The sequence below is a fragment of the Protobothrops mucrosquamatus genome, unplaced genomic scaffold, assembly GCF_001527695.2.
Source record: "Protobothrops mucrosquamatus isolate PMUCROS unplaced genomic scaffold, P.Mucros_1.0 scaffold1379, whole genome shotgun sequence".
In the NCBI taxonomy this organism is placed as follows: domain Eukaryota; kingdom Metazoa; phylum Chordata; class Lepidosauria; order Squamata; family Viperidae; genus Protobothrops; species Protobothrops mucrosquamatus.
Window position 1 is genome coordinate 35861 of NW_015387568.1, and position 21053 is coordinate 56913.

At 45.0% G+C, this 21053-nt stretch overlaps 1 protein-coding gene across 1 annotated transcript; it reads left to right on the top strand.

Annotated features, from left to right (window-relative positions):
- Positions 1–1531: 1531 nt before the first annotated feature.
- Positions 1532–20943, top strand: AARS (alanyl-tRNA synthetase). Its single transcript, XM_015821679.1, has 22 exons — positions 1532–1568; positions 1652–1717; positions 3210–3370; positions 3807–3995; positions 4525–4670; positions 5606–5797; positions 7022–7166; positions 8400–8545; positions 8716–8824; positions 9052–9202; positions 11084–11208; positions 11939–12083; positions 12373–12551; positions 12818–12931; positions 14471–14677; positions 15963–16147; positions 16272–16380; positions 16608–16721; positions 17402–17521; positions 18671–18757; positions 19261–19374; positions 20179–20943. The coding sequence occupies exons 3-22, from the start codon at positions 3230–3232 to the stop codon at positions 20362–20364; spliced, it is 2904 nt and encodes a 967-aa protein (XP_015677165.1). The 5' UTR covers positions 1532–1568; positions 1652–1717; positions 3210–3229; the 3' UTR covers positions 20365–20943.
- The last annotated feature ends 110 nt before the right edge of the window (positions 20944–21053 follow it).

Sequence of the window (21053 nt, forward strand, 5' to 3'; positions counted from 1 at the left end):
TCAGACCTTCTTCCAGGCATCTTACCTGAAGCAAGTGGAATAGTCCCAAGAAATAGTTCCCTGGACAATTTAGACCAGGGGAGAGAAAGACTTCCCCCGTTCGTTGCAATCTATGACTGATGCTCACCCCCAAAGCAGATTTAGCAGTATTACATAGCACTTTCCACCTCCTTCTTTCTCTGGCACCATCTCTTTGTTTCTGTTCTCCACTTCATCTAGAATTATGCCTTTCATACCTGGATAAAAACCGTCTCAGCAGCTGTAAGGACAAAGCTGTAGTTTCCCTACTGACTGTGCAACTATTATGACATCATTTCTCTGTCCCTACAGTTATGATTGACTGCAGTTTCATTCACTGGGCCTCTGTTGACTTTATGAAACTTTTAATATATATTGCTAGTCCATGGATGATGTGCCAAGTGGCTGGGGAATTCTGGGTGTTGAAATCCACCCATCTTAAAGCAGCTCAGGTTAGGAAACACCATCCTATGGAAATAGTTATAATCTGAAGGACTGCAGGGTGTGGTCAAAAAAGTGCATATAGGACCATATATTTGAAGCTCCATCTATTTTATATGAATTGCCCCTAAAAAAGGTTGAGCTTTGATCCCACCCTATAAGCCACCATCTTGGCTTTTTTTAACCACACCATTGGACACCATTGCCTATTCTGGCTCATTTAGTTGATTATCTGGGGTTCAGATGTCTATCCCACATTCTAGACTTGGAGATCCTTAGTCTTTTTGTGTACAACATGCTACTTGAGAGCAGTTTTATTTAAACATTCAGTGTTTATCTGATCTTCAGAGCTGATTCTTATCACTCAGAATTTCTATTGTGGCTTTTTCTTATTTTATGCAATGGGATGTTTGCACCATGCTTCAAAGATCCTCAACACACACACACACACACTCATACACACAAAATTGTAAATCCACATTCACATTTAATGTTCCAATTTTTTTATTTTTTATTTTTACGGACATTGCAGAAAATATTTTAAAACTCGAGCAGATGCACGGTGCAAGGTGCCTTCCTTTGGTCATTTAATTTAATTTAAAAAAAAGGGATTCTGCAAAATATTCAAAGGACTTATTTTCATATTTAAAATATATATATAAAGAACAGTGCATTTTAACGACATGGTCCTTCCCCCATCGTACATTATCCTACCAAATCAATCTCGAATTATTAACTACTCTCTGTAATTAGATCTTCCCTTCCACGCCCGCCCCCGCCAGTCTCTTCCCTTAATGGCGGCCCCCTTGCCGCCTTCAAGCCCTTCCCAGGGAGGCCACGTGACCTCGGTTTCGCAGCCATTGCATCAGCCGGTCTAAAAATCCTTCAATCTCAGCATGCTGTAAGGCTGGCAAAGTCGGCGTGACTCGGCCCCTTTTAAAGATAACAGACAAGACTTTGGACCAATAGCCACCCGCTTCTCAACTTATAGACCAATAGGATGTGCGAAATGAAGAAAGGCCCGCCTCTTGCCCGGTTGCGTAGCGAAAACGCCGCCGCAGCTCCTGGCAGCGACATCGCGGGTTGGGGGAAGCGGCTGAAAAGGCCAGGTAGGCTATTGGGGTCGTTTGAATGGAAAGAAATAAAACAAACGCGTTAGTTCCACTCCAGCATCTCCTGTCTTGCTTTCCAGGCGGAAAAGGCGGCGTCCTCAGTGGTTCCCTCCCCCTCCAGTCTATCCGCACATCAACCCTGCAAGGTAGGCTGGGCGGAGATAGGTTGGCTGAATCCCCAAGCGCTCAATAAAAGTCAGGGTGAGATGGTTGCTTGTAGGCACGTTGGACAGTGGACCCCCTTTTTTGCCCCTTTGCTCAAGCTCTCCTCCTATAAAGAGTTGGGTGTAGGTTGCTGATTGGGGGGCTCAATTGCTTAAATGCCCCATGGTGTTTTCCTGCTGGGTGTGTGTGTTGTGGGTCTCCAACCCTGTGTGTCTACAGAGATTCTCCATCATCCAGGTCATAATTGTCTCAAAGGTGCTTTTTTTTTAAAAAAAAAAAAAAGGTAACTGGACATTCTTGAGTTTTTTCCCCCTTTGAAAACGTTTCGCTTCTCCTCCAAGAAGCATCTTCAGTTCTAACTGACCAATGGGGAATGGAAAGTCTAAATGCTAAGGGCCAGATGATTGCAAAGAATATAAATCTTTCCATTCCCCGGCAGTCAGCTAGAACTGAAGCGAAATGTTTTCAAAAGGAAAAAAAAAAGAACAAGAAAGTCCAGTTGCCTTTTGGGGGGGGGGGAAGCATCATTGGGACTGCAACCCTGAGGCTCATGGTGTCCAAGGTGAATTTGATTTATGGCCAGCTGCACTGGGTCAAAGTGACATACTGTGCCTTAAGGCCCATGGGGCACCCCTTGTCCTAAGTCGTAACTTGACTTCTTCTTAACTTCTTCTTAACTTAGCCATTGTGGTTTGCAAATAGTAGTTTAAGGGGTAGCATCCCTTGTGAAGCGGTAGTGTTTGATACGTTATGGGGGAGCAAATCCTCAGTTGTTCACTGACAGTTATGTGTTAAAAGGCCTTGGCTTTTGTTCTAGATTTATTTTTTTTAAAAAATAGAGTTTTATGTTTGTTTAGAAATTGTTTTGGATTGTGAGTTATTTCTGAAGATGGGTGGCCTTCTACCTTTCTTACATAAATAAAAACGTATCAGAGTTGGTCAGTCTGGGAGACACACTGGGTGGTGGAGGGAACAAGGGTGGAAGAGATATTGGTCTCCATCTGCTTTGTAAAACACCTGAGAGGCATCTGGGTGGCATTGTACAAAATGAAAAGCCTGGGGCAGAAGAACTGATCTGAAGTTCTGATGATCAGAGGATTACAGTATTTCTGAAAAACACTAGATTGAGAAATGTTGGCCACCATCCAGTTTGGCCAGTTGGACATTTCTGTTCTTCTGCCAGTTTGGAAACTCTGCATTTGTGGAAGCTGTTGGCAACTGATCATCTGCTTTGGCCTGCTGTGTAGGGAACAGAGTGTCTTACCACATGTTTTTAACCTTTCCTCTGAAATTCAGAGGTTGTATTTATACAACACCCTTAAACTTAGAGACTGGATGGATCGATTTCTGGTTTGCCTAATACACTGAATCAGAACCTAATCAAAGCATTGCCTAAGGTGGGAGTGACTTTTTATAACTTAGTGTTACTTTCTTCAAATCTGGTGTTTCTTCTTTCCATCTCTCTCTCACCAGTGCTGACCAGAGGCCTCACCATGGAGACACTGACAGCCTGTGAGATCCGTCAACGCTTCATCAATTTCTTTGTGGACAACCAGCACACTTATGTACACTCGTCTGCTACTATCCCTCTGGATGACCCTACTCTCCTTTTCGCCAATGCTGGCATGAACCAGGTCAGTGATAACAGATGCTCGTAAAAGAGAGGAAATTGTACTCTGTTTTTCATAATTCAAGAATTTGGGGCCGACCAATATATTTATATGTTTTTCAAAATTTGGATTGCTAACAAAGAATTAAGGGAGAACTGGAATAGCCATTTCGAACTTTTTAGTTCTTTTCAACCAGACATACCCTTCTGAGATTCGAACCTGGGCTGTCTGCATGTTAGGCAGATCTATTAACCTCTAGGCCACAGGTTCTTTCTCACTTATTTCTCACTTCTCCCATATTTGGGCCGACAGGGTGCACCAAACTCAAGATAATATATATATATACATATAAACACCCGTGAAAACCTCAAAAAACATATATATATATATATATATTTAAATGTGCTCAGCCTAGTTTGCACAACAACTCCAGAGTTGAGAATTGCTATTGTTTTCCCAGTTCAAGCCCATCTTCCTCAACACAATTGACCCTTCCCATCCCATGGCAAAGCTGACACGAGCCGTCAACACCCAGAAGTGCATTCGAGCTGGTGGCAAACACAACGACTTGGACGATGTGGGCAAGGATGTGTATCATCACACTTTCTTTGAGATGCTGGGCTCCTGGTCTTTTGGCGATTACTTCAAGGTACAGCAGGAGCATAGCAGAAAGCTCTCAACTCGGGGATACAACGTAGGGTGGGTTGTGTTTATGGGGGGCTTGTGTTTCCTTGTTGCACACAGAATTCTTGCATCTTTGGCCTCCTCCCTATGTAAAAGCTAGGGAAGCACTTCTCAGGCTTTCTCAAGATGGAATAGTCTTCTGATCTGGCATGTTTGGGGTGTTGATTTGGTTACTGCTGGATCATTCAAAGGCACAGAGGCAGCCTGCTCGTATTTCCAGACCCATCAAATACATTTCAAACCAGACTGAAGAAAATAGAGGTTTTGCCCCATTAGATGGGATAGCAATAAGGCATGCTCACTTAACAATTGCCTTGCTTAGCAGTGGCTATTCTGGCCCCGACTGTGGGCAGATGCGGGACTATCCTGTACCTATGATGGCTTGGTGGTGTTATTGCACCATTTAGAAAAAGGGAGATGTGAAAAGAGAGAAAAGAGGTAGATCTTTCTGTCTGGCAGGATCTTCACAGCCCTGTTTTTCGCTGTCCACTCAGGAACTGGCTTGTAAACTTGCTTTGGATCTCCTCACCAAAGAATTTGGCATCCCCGTCGAAAGGCTCTATGTGACTTATTTTGGTGGCAACGAGGCAGCCGGCTTGGAGCCTGACTTAGATTGCAAACAAATTTGGCTGAATCTCGGGTGAGTTGGGATGACCCAGGAAATTCTTCCTTAACATCTGAAAAGGAGAGACTGTCCCAAACTCTCCCAAAAGAAGTGAAGGTGTAAGAGATATCACCTCTTAGTCTTCCCAAACTAGCCTGTGTCTTAAAATCTCTCCTTTCTTTGCATCATGCAAACTCTTGTGCTCTTAAGAAAAAAACAAACAAACCGGGAATCGGTTTAACTGATCCCAGGTTTGTTGTTACTTTTGAATTAAGAATTGTGATTTAGAAGCAAGTTTAGTGCGGTGCTTCTTAAAGTGTATTCCCAAGACCTCCAACAGGAGTCTGTGAAATTGAAATTATTTGCCATGTTTAAAAATGATACTGTATTACAATCCCATCCAGCTCTTTTTGGAGCCCTTTGTAATTTTTAAAAGTGGGAAGGGATCCTGAAAGAAAAATAAATAAATAAGGAGTTCTGGTTTAGTGGAAAGCAGGCCGTTCAGAAAGCACATCTGGATCGTCTGTCTGGCTTCTCATATTGAATGTTTTAAACCACCATTTTTTACCAGGATTCTTCCAAAGCGGTTTATTATTTGGCTGTACAAAATAAAAAGAAGGGAGCATTATCCCTGCTGGTGGGGTATTCCTTGTCATTATGTATAGTTTTGAAATACCTTAGCACTATCTTAACCTTGCTTAATGTGATAACAATATTACTTAAAAAAAAAAAAAAAAGAACTTGGTAAGTGGACTTCAGGTACCAATTTTCCGAACCTCGCACCATCCATTAGTGATGGGACTGCAGTTCTCAGAATATCATGTTCCCAGCCTCACATCTGGAGAGCACAAAAATGGAGGAAAAGCGATTTCAAAATATTATGGGCTCCTAATTAATCCAGAGCACGGAAGCTACAACATGTGAACTTTTTCCTCACTCTGTTAACTCATGGAACTTTTTACTCCCTTCAGTCTGGCAGAGAGTAAGATTCTTCCAGGCAGCATGAAGGACAACTTCTGGGAAATGGGAGACACCGGGCCCTGCGGCCCTTGCAGCGAGATGCATTACGACCGGATCGGGGACCGAGACGCTTCCCACCTTGTCAATCAAGATGATCCCAACGTGCTCGAGATCTGGAATTTGGTGTTCATACAGTTCAACAGGTGATGCAGGAAGCCATCTCCTTTTGCTTTTGTGTCATGTATGTGTTTCACTTTGACAGCGGGCAACTAAATTTCATTTTTGATGTGTGCCGTTGCACCCACAGTAAAAAAAAAATGACAATAAAGGTTATCTTACCTTGAGGTCTCCTAGCTGTGGGTTTCCAGTCGCTCAGAGGAAGAACACTTCTTCTTCTTCTTGTGCCATATCCGTTATCCGACGTTGGCGATCATGTTGGCGATCCTGTTTTTATCAGCAGCCGTACGAAAAAGTGCTGCTGAGTTTTGTCCAAACCAGTCCCTTAGATTTTGAAGCCACGATGTTCTTCTTCTGCCTGGACTTTGTTTGCCTTCCATCTTTCCCTGGAGGATTAAATGGAGTATGCCGTATTTTTCTGGGTGTCGCATCACATGTCCGAAATATTCTAATTTTCATTTTTTAATTGTTTTGATGATTTCCCTCGGCTTTCCCAGGCGGCTTATCACCTCCTCATTTCTGATCTTGTCAACCCAGCTTATACGTAACAGCCGCCTGTAAATCCACATTTCAGATGCTTCTAGTCTCTTCAGGTGGGCTTCTGTCAGAGACCAACTCTCTACTCCATAGAGCAGGATAGAAAAAAATATAGCATCTGACAAGCCTGATTTTCAGTCTTAGGCTTATGTCGTGACTGCAGAAGACCTTTTTCATTTTGAAGAATGCTGTTCGAGCTTTCCCACTTTTATATTAGGCATCTATGTGCATGAGGTATTTGTTTCTCTGTGTAAGTATACAGGTAGTCCTCAATATCCGTTAGTCACATGGTTATTAAGTGAATATGGCTTCCCCATTGACTTTGCTTATCAAAAGTCACAAAAGGTGATCATGTGACCCTGGGACACCGCAACTGTTATAAATAAGAATCGGCTGCCAGGCGTCTGAATTCTGATCATGTGACCCTGGGGATGCTGGAACAGTCGTAGGTGTGAAAAACGGTCATAAGTCCCTTTTTTCAGTGCCATTTTAACTCTGAACAGTCACTAAACGAACTGTGTCGGACGTCGAGGACTACCTGTATTCCATTGCTCTGTGTTAGTTTGAATTTGCTTTTTAGTACCCGGTCTTGATGAATCCAGTGGAGTTTCTAGATTGCATGAAGTTGGGACGAAGAGGAAGGACTGGATCTCTGTAAGTGTTTCCTAATCCCAACAGTTATATATATATATTTTTTCTTCTTCTTGGACCAGAGAAGCGGACGGGACCTTGAAACCACTGCCGAAGAAAAGCATTGACACCGGGATGGGGCTGGAGCGGCTGGTGTCCGTGTTGCAGAACAAAATGTCCAACTATGACACCGATCTTTTTATGCCTTATTTTGAGGCAATTCAGAAGGTAGGCCCCGAGTTCATGGCGGGTCAGTCGGTCAACACATGGTTCGGCCTCTGGATAGCATAGCTTAGACTGTTCGGAAAGCGTTTTGGAACAATGGAGCTTAACAGAATAACAGATGGCCCTAAAGTCATGGAACAGAATAACAGCATAGGAAGGGAACTTGAAGGTCTCCTAGCCCAATCCCCTGCTCAAATGGGAGACACTATACCACTTCAGACATTAAATGGTTATCCAGCTTCTTTTTAAAAGCCTCCAACATTGGAGCACCCACAACTTCTAGAGGCAAGTCGTTCTACTGGTTAATTGTTCTCGTTGCCAGGAAATTTCTCACTAGATCTAGGTTGGTTCTCCCCTTGATTAGTGTCCATCCATTGCTTCTTGTCTTCAGGTGCTTTGGAGAACAGGTTGACCTCTTGTTCTTGACCACTTGAGACTGGACAGTCACTTGTCTGAGATGGTATAGATTTTCCTGCTTGAACAAGGGGCTGGACTAGAAGATCTCCAAGATCCCTTCCATATTCTATTCTATTCTTTTCTGTTCTTTTCTGTTCCTATTTCTCTTTCTATTCTATCCTGTTCTATTCTATTCTATTCTATTCTATATTCTATTTTGTTCTATTCTGTTCTATTCTTTCTGGCAGCCCCTTAGATATTGGAACACTGGAGATGTTGCTTTATTGCAACATAGAAGGCTACATATTAGGGGATTTTCTCCTGATTGTCTTGGACTGGTGTCATCTCCCTTAAAGGGTCAGTTTCAGTGGAAAAGCAGAATATAGATGTATGGATTTAAAATGGGTTACTGTGCTTGAATACAGTTATAATTGCAGTTATTCTCTCTCAGCCCAGCCTACCTCACAGGATGATTATAAAATGAAAGGAGACTTCTAAGTCTGCACTTTGAACTCTCAAAGGGAAAAATGGATTACCAGTACAAGAAATCATAGCAATAGCATCCACATACCACCCCATTAGTGCTTTACAGCACTCTCTGAGTGGTTTACAATGTCAGCATATGGCCCCATTCTGGGTCCTCGTTTTACCGACCTCAGAAAGAGGGAAGGCCGTCAACCTTGAGATGGTCCGAATCGAACTCCTGGCAGTGGGTAGAGTCAGCCTGCAACGTTGCATTCTAACCACTGCGCCACCAAAGCTCCTGGTGTAAATAGCAGATAATACCGGCACTGGCTCACATTCGTGAAAACTTCTGGTTTCATTTCTTCTTTTTCACAGGGGACCGGCTGCCGACCTTATGCCGGGCGGGTTGGTGAGGAAGATGTTGATGGCATAGACATGGCTTATCGGGTTCTGGCTGACCATGCCCGAACCATCACCATAGCCCTTTCAGATGGCGGGAGACCCGACAACACCGGCAGAGGGTGAGGCTGCCCATAATTCCCTGGGGTGAGGGCAGGGTTAAAACGAAAGGGGGTTGTTGTTTTTTTGAGGTGCATTTGATTAGGAAAACCTAATGACTGAAAACATGTTTTCAGAAATACGACTAGCCAGAATGTAAAAGATTCTTACCTCCTCCTGTTCCTTACTACAGGTATGTTCTGAGGCGCATCCTCCGACGTGCTGTGCGCTACGCTCATGAGAAGCTCAATGCTCCCAAGGGATTCTTTGCCACACTGGTCGATGTGGTGGTTCAGTCCCTGGTAAGCCTACTCTGGTGTTTTGTCCTTGAGCAGTGGTCCCCAGCCTCCCGCCCTCCAGTTAAAATAGAATTGTACCAGGACACCCAGCAGGACCACTGGAATTCTGGGAGTTGTAGTCTCCATGCTACCTAGAAAGCCTCAGGAAGGCTGCTCCTCACACTTCTCTTGGTGCATGGATGACTGAGCCGATGAGATGACCTTCCTTCACTGAATCCTGTTCTTCTCAGGGTGGAGCCTTCCCCGAACTAACAAAAGATCCAGACATGGTGAAAGATATTATCAACGAAGAGGAGGTGCAGTTCTTGAAGACACTCAACCGAGGACGCCGCATTCTGGACAGGAAGATCCAGAGTTTAGGAGACAATAAAATAATCCCTGGTATGTAACATGTTACCCTTCCTATTAATAGTCCCCGTTAACTCAGCGTGTGAAGTCACCCATCTCTTAGGATAGTCTTACTTCTTTCAAAAGGTCACTAGTTAGTATATAACATGGCAGGGCTGGATAGGAATCTGTCAGACCTGCCTCAGTCTGTTCCCTTAGGAAAGAAAAACCCTCGACTCCATTTGATCGATGTGAAAGGTACTTTTACTAAAAGATGCTGCTTGCAGTAAAGTCAGGAGGAATCTGAGCTTCCCGCACATCAGTACAAAACTATTTCCTTCACTCCCCATCCTTCTCCCCGTGACCGGTCCAAATCCAGCCAATGCGATGCCACCAAGATATTTTGGGAACGCTGAGGTGTTTGGGCTGGTAGCTTTCCACACTCAGGGTAAACGGCCTTGAAGATTGCCTGGCACGAACCGGTTCCATGCCGATCTGCTCTTCCCCAAACCCCAGTTCACAGCCCACTGGCAGGCCGCATCCTGTTCCAAACCAGGCCACAGAAGTGGTAGGTGAGTGCGCGGGATGCGCAAAGCTGAATTTGTGAAAGCGGGGTGCACACGTGTGACACCATCCCCTCCCCCCACGCCGCTGCCACTGCCTCCACCTGTCCACCGAGCCACAAAGGTTGGAGACCACTGGTGTAAACCACAAATTTAGGGGCTCTAATTATTAGGGGGCAAGTATCCTGTCAACACTGCTAACGTTGGATGTTCTTGCTTTGACAAAATATGCAGAGCTGTGTGGTATTTTTAGAGTGAACTTAGATCAATGTTTCTCAACCTTGACAATTTGAAGGCATGTGGACTTCAACTCCCAGAATTCCACAGCCAGCAATGCTGGCTGTGGAATTCTGGGAGTTGAAGTCCACATGCCTTCAAATTGTCAAGGTTGAGAAACACTGACTTAGATGATGCTGGGAGGGGCGGAGAAAGAATGTGTGGGGAATTACTTTAGATAAAAATCCCCTGCTGCCCGGGAAGGGAAACTTTGGTCTTCAAACTGATTGGAGAAGGTGATTTATGACAGCAAATTAAGGGAGGGAAATATGCTGGCAAAATATGCTGCTCAGGGGAGGAGAATTTAGATCTTGTCATCCCTCCATGCTGTGCTGACACTCTGAAAACAAAATAAAGACTTTTTTTTTAGGAAAACAATGCCTGGAAGTTCTTTGAAGTGTTTCATTAGTTGGAACCATGACATGTCCTCCATCCTTTGGTGTGAAAAGGGCCTGACCAAGCTCTTGCTTCACTCAACACCAGATTTCTTTCCTCCGGTTAAAAAAGTTTTCATTCTTTCTACCGTTTCTTTCCACAGCCAGCTCTCTGTGCATGGTGCACCAGGTCCTTCCTTTTAATAATAATAATAATAAAGTTGGAAGGGACCTTGGAGGTCATCGAGTCCAACCCCCTGCCCAGGCAGGAACCCTACACCATTTCAGACAAACGGCTGTCCAGTCTCTTCTTAAAAACTTCCAGTGTTGGAGCTTTCAGCGCTTCTGGAGGCAGGTTGTTCCACTGGTTAATTGTTCTCACTGTCAGGACGTTTCTCCTTAGTTCTAGGTTGCTTCTCTCCTTGATTAGTTTCCATCCGTTGCTTCTTGTCCTGCCTTCAGGCGCCTTGGAGAATAGCTTGACTCCCTCTTCTTTGTGGCAGCCCCTGAGATATTGGAACACTGCTATCATGTCCCCCCTCGTCCTTCTCTTCGTTAAACTAGACATACCCAGTTCCAGCAACTGTTCCTTATAAAAGGCTGAAGAGAAACGGAAGCTCAACTCTTAGGCAGGATGTCCCTCAGAGAGAGTATCCTTTTGCAGATTGAAATGTTTTCATGGTGCTTTGACTGTTGGCTCTTTCTTCCCGGTCCCTGTCCAGGAGACACAGCCTGGCTCCTATACGATACGTACGGTTTCCCTGTGGATCTCACTGGGCTTATCGCGGAAGAGAAGGGGTTAAAGGTCGACATGGAGGCCTTTGAGGAGGAAAGGAAGACCGCTCAGGTAGGGCTTGGCTATCGCTGACCCAGTCAGCAATCTCAGTCTCGCAGAGCATGTGGTAATTTGTTTAGTGACCATTCAGAGTTAAAAGGGGCCCTGAAATAAAGGTGACTTTTTATTAGTTTATAACAGGGGTAGGCAACCTCAGCTCTTTTATGACTCGTGGACTTCAACTCCCAGAATTCCTGAGCACAACTTGGTAACCACTTTGATGAGCAGTGGAAACTGCGGTCATAAAGAGCACCTGTATCTTTATATAGGTGGGCAGGATTGAATAGTTTACCAGAATGTAAGTGAAATACATCCTGATTGTAAATAGCCACCAATCACAGTAAAGCCAGATAGTTCATTTATATGCAAAGCATCTTGTCCTAATTCATCTAATCAAAAGAGAATATCCGAGTTGAAAGGGACTTTGGAGATCTTCTAGTCCAACCCCCTGGTCAAGCAAGAGACCCTATACCATTTTAGACAAATGGTTGTCCAATCTCTTCTTAAAAACTTCCAGTGTTGGAGCATTCACAGCTTCTGGAGGCAGATTGTTCTACTGATTAATTGTTCTAACTGTCAGGAAGTTTCTCCTTAGCTCTAGGTTGCTTCTCTCCTTGATCAGTTTCCATCCGTTGCTTCTTGTCCTGCCTTCTGGTGCTCTGGAGAATAGCTTGACTCTTCTTTGTGACGGTTCCTTAGTCTCTTCATCCAACCTTCATGTTTGGGTTTGTTACATTTCCAGCTGAAGTCCCAGGGCAAGGGAGCTGGCGATGAAGATCTCATCATGTTGGACATCTATGCTATTGAAGATCTCCGTGCCAGAGACCTGGAACCCACGGACGATTCCCTGAAGTATAACTATCGGTCGGATCCAGAAGGCTTCTATGGTGAGTTCCAGGCTGTTCCTTTAGTGCAACATCTTCTGCCTGTCCCAGGGCATTAGCACAAGGCCTGCCTTCAACACACACAACAAGTGGCCTTCTTTGATTTCAGATTCAGATCTTCTTGGGTTTCCTTACTCATCCAGTGGACCACGCAGCTGAATGGTCCGTTCTGAAAATGTCAAGGCTGTTCTTGCCCATCTTTTGCGTGGTCCTTTTTGCTTCCTGATGTGACACAAAGCTCACCTGTCTTTTTTTTTTTTACCCTGTTGGGGTGTTTTGTTTTGACCTGCAGAATTTAATAACCCTGGGGCCACAGTGAAAGCTCTGCGACGGGAAAAGACCTTTGTGGAGGAAGTTCATACAGGCCAAGAGTGTGGGGTTGTACTGGACCAGACCTGCTTCTATGCTGAGCAGGGTGGGCAGATCTACGACGAAGGCTACTTTGTTAAAGAAGACGATGGTGCTGAAGACGTAGGTTGGCCAAATAGATTTGGCGGGGACCTTGATCCGTTTCGGAGTGGGAGGGCTTTGTGGACAAATAAGCCATCCTCCTTCCCCTAATGTCTGCTAACTAGCATGTTGGAGGATCATAACTGGTTCTTTAGTCTAGCAAGAGATGATCAGAACAGGATCTAGGCTCTAGCATGCTCTCAGCTCGTTGGGGTCGGTCTTTGTTAATCCACCTCCCTGATCGATTTGATGAACCACATCCGCTGGCTTTGCTCTTTGCTTTGCAGAAGACAGAATTTACGGTGAAAAACGTACAAGTCCGCGGAGGTTACGTGCTCCACGTGGGCACAGTCTACGGGACCCTCAAGGTGGGGGACTTGGTGCGCTTGTTTATTGATGAGGTGAGTGACTCGAGAAGGGAAGAAGATAAAAGAAATTTGACTTGGATTCTTCCTCTAATCCAGGGTTCCTCAACCTTGGCAACTTTAGGACTTGTGGACTTCAACTCCTAGAATTCCTCAGCCAGCAAAGCTTGTCCTGCCTGTTGAATTCTGTGGGGGCACGTGAGTACACTGGGGTCGCCAAAAGGGGCTGCGTCGGGAAACCAAAGCTGGCTGAGGAATTCTGAGAGTTGAAGTCCACAAGTCTTAAAGTTGCCAAGGTTGAGGGACCCTGCTCTAATCCTTTTTTTTTTTTTTTAAGGATAAAATCTTGATTAAAATTTGATTCAGCAGCCCAGAGTTTCCCAACCTTTCCGGCTTTGCGGACTGGCGGGGGGGGGGGAGAGGGGATGGTTCCACGCAAGTGGCCAGCAAGCGCACGTGTAGAGCTCCATTTGCACGAGCAGTGGGCACGCGTGTCCATCACCCATGCAATCGGGGTGCGTGTGCATGCGCTCGCCTGCTGCTCGCATAGGTGGGGATGCTCGCCCACCACTTCTGCGGCCTGGTTCCAAACAGCTCATGGCCCAATAGTGGGTCGCGGCCCGGGGATTGGGGACCCCTGCCCTAGTCTATTGCCCAGATCACTTATGGACCAGAATTGGCTGACTAGAATAGATCCTGACTTTTTGGGATCCTTTTTTTTTTTAAACAAATGTTATTGGGTTTTTTTTATTCTTAAGACAAAGTACTCAGGACACACCGTGGTGCTGGGGTAATCAAACATCCAAAAACAAAACATATATACATAGTTCAATCAATACATCAAATATTCCCTCTCTTTTTCCCTCAAATAGCATAGTATATTTAAAATAATCCAATTCAAGCTTAAATATATTCAACCTGGACCTGTGTTAAAGCTTTATGAATTTACAATAACGTAATCAAATTAATTTTAAATAAAAACATTATCAATTCAGGTATCCCTTCCAAATATATTCTAGTTCCTTAATTTTATCATAAGTCTTATTTATTTCTTCTTCCACTAATATCCCCTATTTAAAATAAAATATTGATCTATCCTATACATATCTAATCCATCAATTAATCAGTCTCTTTAAGCTGACAAAATAATATCAGACCTTAAATCATTTCAATCCATTAGACAGAATGCAAATTTCATCCAATTAATTATCATAACTAATAACATCCATATCATCAAACAAACACATCATCTTATTAAATTAACTCAATTAATTATTAATTCAATCCAAATCTAAAACATCTCTTCAGTTTTCTTCATTCCATTACATAATAATTTTCATACAAATAAACCTATTGTTCTAAAAAATACATTCTTAATATTCTAGATTACCTTTAATCCAATATATAATTAAAAGTAACAAAATAATATTAAGCTTTAAATCATTTCAATTCATTAAGCAGATTTCAAATTTCATCCAATTGATTATCATGCCTTTTTTGGGATCCTTGATGAGAAGGATCCTTCCTTCCCTTGCAGCTCCTCACATCTCCAGTCATGTCTCTCTTACCTTTCAGCCAAGGCGAAGGCCCATTATGAGCAATCACACTGCCACCCACATCCTCAACTTTGCTTTACGTTCTGTGCTGGGTGAAGCCGATCAGCGAGGATCCTTGGTGGCTCCGGACCGATTGCGGTTTGATTTCACCGCCAAGGGAGCCATGTCCACCCAGGAGATCAAGAAGGCAGAAGAGATTGTTAATGGAATGGTTCAAGAAGCCAAGGTACAGTGAGACAGAGTGTGCCTGTGTGCTTGTGTTGAATCCCTTTCGAATATAATTACTTCTCTGGTTTCTGGAAACAAGTGGATAACGAGAGACAACTGAATTTCCCTAATATGATGATGATGATGATGATGATGATGATGATAGTAGTAGTAATAGTAGTAGTAATAATAGTGGTGATGATGATGATGGTGGTGGTAGTAGTAGTAATAGTAATGATGATGATGATGGTGGTAGTAGTAGTAGTAGTAATAGTGATGATGATGATGGAAGGGACCTTGGAGGTCATCTAGTCCAACCCCCTGCTCAGGCAGGAAACCCTATACAATTTCGGACAAATGGCTGTCCAGTCTCTTCTTAAAAACTTCCAGTGTTGGAGCATTCACCGCTTCTGGAGGCAGGTTGTTCCACTGGTTCATTGTTCTCACTGTCAGGAAGTTTCTCCTTAGTTCTAGGTTGCTTCTCTCCTTGATCAGTTTCCATCCATTGCTTCTTGTCCTGCCTTCAGGCGCTTTGGAGAATAGCTTGACTCCCTCTTCTTTGGAGCAGCTCCTGAGAAGACTGCTATCATGTCCCCCCTCATCCTTCTCTTCATTAAACTAGACATACCCAATTCCAGCAACCATTCCTTATATGTTTTAGCCTCCAGTCCCCTGATCATGATTGTTGCTCTTCTCTGTACTCTTTCTAGATGCACATGAGCATGTACAGAAGATAGGCCAGTCTCTACTTTCCCTACCAATTGCGTATAGCAATGGGACTTAGACTTTTATACCGCTTCATAGTGCTTTATACAGCCCTCTAAGTGGCTTACAGAATCAGCATATTGCCCCCCCCCCAACAATCTGGCTCCTCATTTTACCAACCGCAGAAGTCTGGAAAGCTGAGTCAACCTTGAGCCCATCAGGATCGAACTCCTGGCAGTGGGCAGAATTAACCTGCAATACTGCATTCTGTGCCCCCACAGCTCTTATGCATAGAATTCTATCCCATTCTTTGATTTATTTATTAAAACCGACCACGTCCGTTTATTGCATGGACACAGCTGCTAGATTTTTGGCCCAGTTATAACTTTTCTCGGCATGATTGTATAGAGTTGAGATTAAGAAGCTGCTAAACTGAAGCGGCTTCAACTGGCATGGTTAGGGGCCAAATTTTGCTTACCTATCCTGGGGCTTTACACCTTGGCAGAAAAATAGAATGATCTTGAGATTGTAAGAAACAGTACTGGATCCCCTCCACTGCAATCTGCTAATCTTCAGTGTCCCTGTGATCGATTGGCCAGATTGTGTACGCCAAGGACTGTTCGCTGGCAGCTGCCAAGGCCATCCAAGGACTCCGAGCCGTCTTTGATGAGACTTACCCTGACCCCGTACGTGTGGTCTCAATTGGCATACCAGTTGAGGACATGCTGAACGATCCCTCCAGCGCAGCAGGTGCCGTCACGTCGGTCGAATTCTGTGGGGGCACGTGAGTACCCTGGGGTCGCCAAAAGGGGCTGCGTCGGGAAACCAAAACTTGCAGATTAGGTCTGCAAATGCAGACGTTTTAAGAAAACTCACCTACAGCCTCTTCACCTGCAATGTTTTTACAGGCATTTGCAGAACTCAAGTCACGCTGGACACTTCGCCATTGTGTCGGAAGAAGCGATAGCGAAGGGCATCCGGAGGATAGTGGCCGTCACTGGTGCCGAAGCACAAAAGGTCAGTGGAGAAGGAAGAGAGCCAGATGCTCCGGGGGAAGCTGAGCGAGTGGAGAACCTGACCTGTTTAGATACACCAGGATCTGACCCGTTGGGTCTCTGCTTAATTTTAAGCTAAGAGACCAGACCTTGCTCACACGTGTGGTCCACCTGACCATCTTCCCTTTAGGCCTGCTGGGGAGAACGTGTTCTTCTCTCCTGTAAGCCTGCATCTTTTTTCTCTTCAAGGCATTGAGGAAAGCAGACGGTCTGAACAAGCAACTGGCTGACCTAGAAACCAAAGTGAAGATCCAGACGACCCCCAACAAAGAAGTCCAGCGTGAGATTGCGGATCTTGGCGAGGTAAGGAAAGAGAAAAGGAAAGAAAAAGCCATTGCAGCTTCTCTCTCTTAGGATCCTCTGTGGAGGCTGGTCATCTCCAAGCTAGCTAAAGAGTTGCAGTTTACGACTTGCCGGCTGGGTTTATAGGCAGGACTTTACGTATCGCTTGAATTTCGATCACGTGACCACGGGGATGCTTCAACAGTCGCAAGGGTGAAAAACGGTCCTAAGTCACTTTTTCAGTGTGGTTGTAACTTTGAAGGATCACTAAATGATCTATCTATCTATCTATCTATCTATCTATCTATCTATCTATCTATCTATCTATCTATCTATCTATCTATCATTATCTATCTATCTATCTATCTATCTCTATCTATCTATCATCTCTATCTATCTATCATCTATCTATCTCTCTATCTCTATCATCTATCTATCTCTCTATCTCTATCTATCATCTATCTATTATCTATCATCTATCTAGCTATCTATCTGTCTGTCTATCTGTCTATCTAATCTATCTAATCTATCTATCTATCTAATCTATCTATCTATCTAATCTATCTAATCTATCTATCTAATCTAATCTAATCTATCGGATTTCTTGAATGTTCCAGTCCTAGATTAAACAACTTGTGATTTTAGCAATGGGAACCCACCCGATCTGAAATTGTAACGTCAAGGTGTGACTCCTTTCGCAGGCCCTGGCTACGGCCATCATTCCCCAGTGGCAAAAGGATGAACTCAGAGAGGCCCTAAAAGCACTGAAGAAGATTATGGACGATTTGGATCGGGCCAGCAAGGCCGACATCCAGAAACGCGTGAGCCCTTTCTCTTTCTCCTGCTGTTACTCACACAGAGCCTAGAAATTGTTCTAAGGTAGTCCTTGATTTCAGACTGATTGTCTAGCGGCCGTTCAAAGGTAAGGACGGACCTTCTTGGAGGTACTTAACAACCTGGTTCTGAAGCTCCAACTCCGCCCCTCACCCCGTGATCGTGTGAATGCACTTCAGGTGCTCGGCATTGATGGCTGTGACCACCTTTTAGAAGGTTTTTGGTGAAAATGGGCACTTGTGGTTTGGGGCAAAACCAGCCCATAGCGAGCCATGGGTTCCCTTAACAAGCCTGGAGGTTCTTTTAGGACTGCCTATTTCACTTAATGGCCACTTGGGTTAGTCAAACTGCTGACCCGTTTTATGACCATCACAAATGATGACCATGATGGGCAGATTCCATTGTGGTCATAAGTTGTGGACTCTTTGTATTTCCCTTTGAAAGGGAGGCAGGTAGTGGGCTGCAAAGAACTGTGCTGCTGCTGCTGCTTGTATCATAAAGAGCAGCATGGCTGTTTCTTTTATCATGTGGTGTCCTCTTTCTGAATGAAAGGTTCTAGACCTTTAACTTGGCCATCTTTAGAAACATAATCCTGAGAAAACAATTCCCAATCTGGTGTGGTGTGGCGGTGTTGTTTGAATGTGCAAAGACTAAAACTTCTGGAATTCCTAACTGTTGCCACACTGGATAGAAATTCTGGGATGCGTAACTCTTGAAACATCTGGGAGAACTTGACGTTGGCCAAGGTTGTGTCATAACTTGTCCCACCTTCTGTCTTGAATCTTAATTTTAGCAAGCCAGACTTGGCTGAGAAGTTGGTGCATTTATTTTTCTCGCGGGCGTGTGCCTTTCTACCTGGCACACTACCTATTGTTTAATCTTCTGGCATTGGGGCCCCGGCTAAGTACAACATGTAGAGCAGGGGTCTTCAAACTTGGCAACTTTAAGACGTTGCTGGCTGAGGAATTCTGGGAGTTGAAGTCCACAAGTCTTAAAGTTGCCAAGTTTGAAGACCCCTGATGTAGCGTACGCCCTTCTCTTTGCCTCTACAAGGAGCATCGTTTTTCCGTCTCTGTCATTTGCGGCCTCAGTTAGGCAACCTCACACTTGTCTCATGCTTCTCTGTCTTCTCCAAGGTGCTGGACAAGATGAAGCAGCTCATTGAAGCTTATCCCAACCAGCCTCTGGTCATTCTGGAAATGGAGAATGGTGCTTCTGCTAAGGTACTTCTTTTCTCGGCGCAATTATGGTGGCACCGTGGTTAGAATGGAGTATTGCAGGCTCACTCTGCCGACTGCCAGCAGTTGGATCCTGACCAGCTCAAGGTTGACCCAGCCTTGTATCCTTCCCAGGGTTGGTAAAATGAGGACCCATATTGTTGGGGGCAATGCGCTCTGTACACCGCTTGGGGAGGGCTCTAAAGCAGTATGAAGCGGTATATAAGTCTAAGTGCTAGTGCTATTGTGAAATGGGCAGCGGTGCGCAGAAAGATACGGCCGATGGGGTTGCAAAGAGTTGGACGTGACTTAGCAGCTGAACAACAACAAAGCATGGAGAGAAGGTTGCACGTTTGGTCCCCATCTAGAGGACAAGAACTGGCTGCACACACTCGCGTCTTGGCATGAAATGATCCCTTCAGCCTGATTGCCAAATGATGGGGGTTTTTTTTCAGTTCTTTCCTGGTCCACCTTCAAATGCCAGTTCACAGCACACTCTTTCTCTACAGGCCTTGAATGAATCCCTGAAGCTCTTGAAGACACTTTCTCCCGAGACAGCAGCGATGCTTTTCAGCGTGGATAACGAAGCAGGCAAAATCACCTGCTTATGCCAAGTTCCTCAGGTAAGCCAGGTTGGCAGCCCTTCTGAGACCGTGGGTACCAACTGGCCAGAGAGAAATAATATGGATAATTCAAGAAGTAGGAGTTCCATTCTTTTTCTTCTTAAGTTATAGATCTAGAGCAGGGGTAGGCAACCTTGGCTCTTTTATGACTCGTGGACTTCAACTCCCAGAATTCCTGAGGCAGCATGGCTCAGCTTGGAAACCTCTCCCTTTCCCCTCAGCGTGGCTGGCTCAGGAATTCTGGGAATTGCAGTCCACGAGTCATAAAAGAGCCAAGGTTGCCTAGCCCTGCCCTAGGCCTAGGCCGCTTTATGACTCATGGACTTCAACTCCCAGAATTCCTAAGCCAGCATGGCTCAGCTTGGAAACCCCTCCCTTTCCCCTCAGCGTGGCTGGCTCAGGAATTCTGGGAGTTGAAGTCCACGAGTCATAAAAGAGCCAAGGTTCCCCACCCCTGGTCTAGAACAACGATGAAAAAGCCTATGAGATTTCCCCAGACGTGACTCGAATCGTAACTCCCAATAGCCTCAGTCTATATGGCCCTTGGTGAAGGATGCCGAGAACCGCATCTGACTTTCCTTTAGCGTGGTTTGTTTCATTGCAGACTGGCGAGTGTTCTGTCTTTCAGGAAGTGGTGGAGCTCCTGCTGCTCTCTGAGCTTGGTTGTTCTTCTTTGCAGACATTTCATCCCCAAACATATTCGATAGTGAAACGTCTGCAAGAAAACAACCAAGCTCAGAGAGCACCAAGGGACCTCACCCGTTCGATCCGGAGCTACAAATATTCTCCTTCTGTCGGTTTCAGGAAGTCGCCCGCCAAGGGCTGAAGGCCAGCGAGTGGGTGCAGCAGGTCACCGTCCTGATGGATGGCAAGGGAGGAGGGAAAGACCTCTCGGCCCAGGCTACGGGCAAAAACACAGATTGCCTGGAGGAAGCCCTGCAGGTGGCCACCGAATTTGCCAAGCTGAAGCTCAGCGAGCTGAAGAACTGAACCCCAGCGGGGATGAAAGCCAGGAAGGCTGTTCCTTGCCTGTAGGCCAATAGCTTAAGATGTTCCTTTTAGCGCCCTCGGTGGAGGACTAGACCCCAGGTGGTTATCCTACATCCATCGGGCACAAAGCCCAGAGAGGTGGTTGGAAAAGCCAATTATCTGGGTATGAGGCCAGAGCTGTGTCGCTTTGGGCCCCATCTCCTGGGAGCAGCCATGCCATCTCAGGACACCTGCTGCTAAGGAACTGGCCTTCCTTTTACACCCTCCAGTTGTCACATCAGTGTATCCGTCATTGCAATGCCACTGTGCAGTTTAAAGGGAATTCTGCCATTTCCTTCTCATCTGTGATTAAGCACTACGTTCAGGGGGTTATTGTAACGTGAGTATACGCAGGGATGAACCTGACCTGCCCCTCAATCACATTTCTTCTTTCTAACTGTGGAAACCTCATTGTTTTAACCTCCCTTAGAACAAGCCTGCCCTATACCAGTGGGGGGGGGGGTCAGATAGGGCCAGTGCTGAATAAAACAAGCGGACTCTGTATATCGCACAATGGAAATAAACAAGTGTGTCATTTTACTGGTTCAGCGCGTTGCATGCAAGCAGGAACAGAGTGCAAGCTCTGGGTTTGCACAATTCATTCTCCTTTATCTTCTTTGTAGAAAACATTTGGACAAGGAAGCCAGCTG

Bases quoted from the DNA above. Each gene is read 5' to 3' on its own strand.
- AARS (XM_015821679.1), top strand. From the start codon at position 3,230: ATGGAGACACTGACAGCCTGTGAGATCCGTCAACGCTTCATCAATTTC. The intron at 7,167-8,399 runs GTAGGCCCCGAG...TCTTTTTCACAG, and splicing joins ATTTTGAGGCAATTCAGAAG to GGGACCGGCTGCCGACCTTA. The intron at 14,678-15,962 runs GTACAGTGAGAC...TCGATTGGCCAG, and splicing joins GAATGGTTCAAGAAGCCAAG to ATTGTGTACGCCAAGGACTG.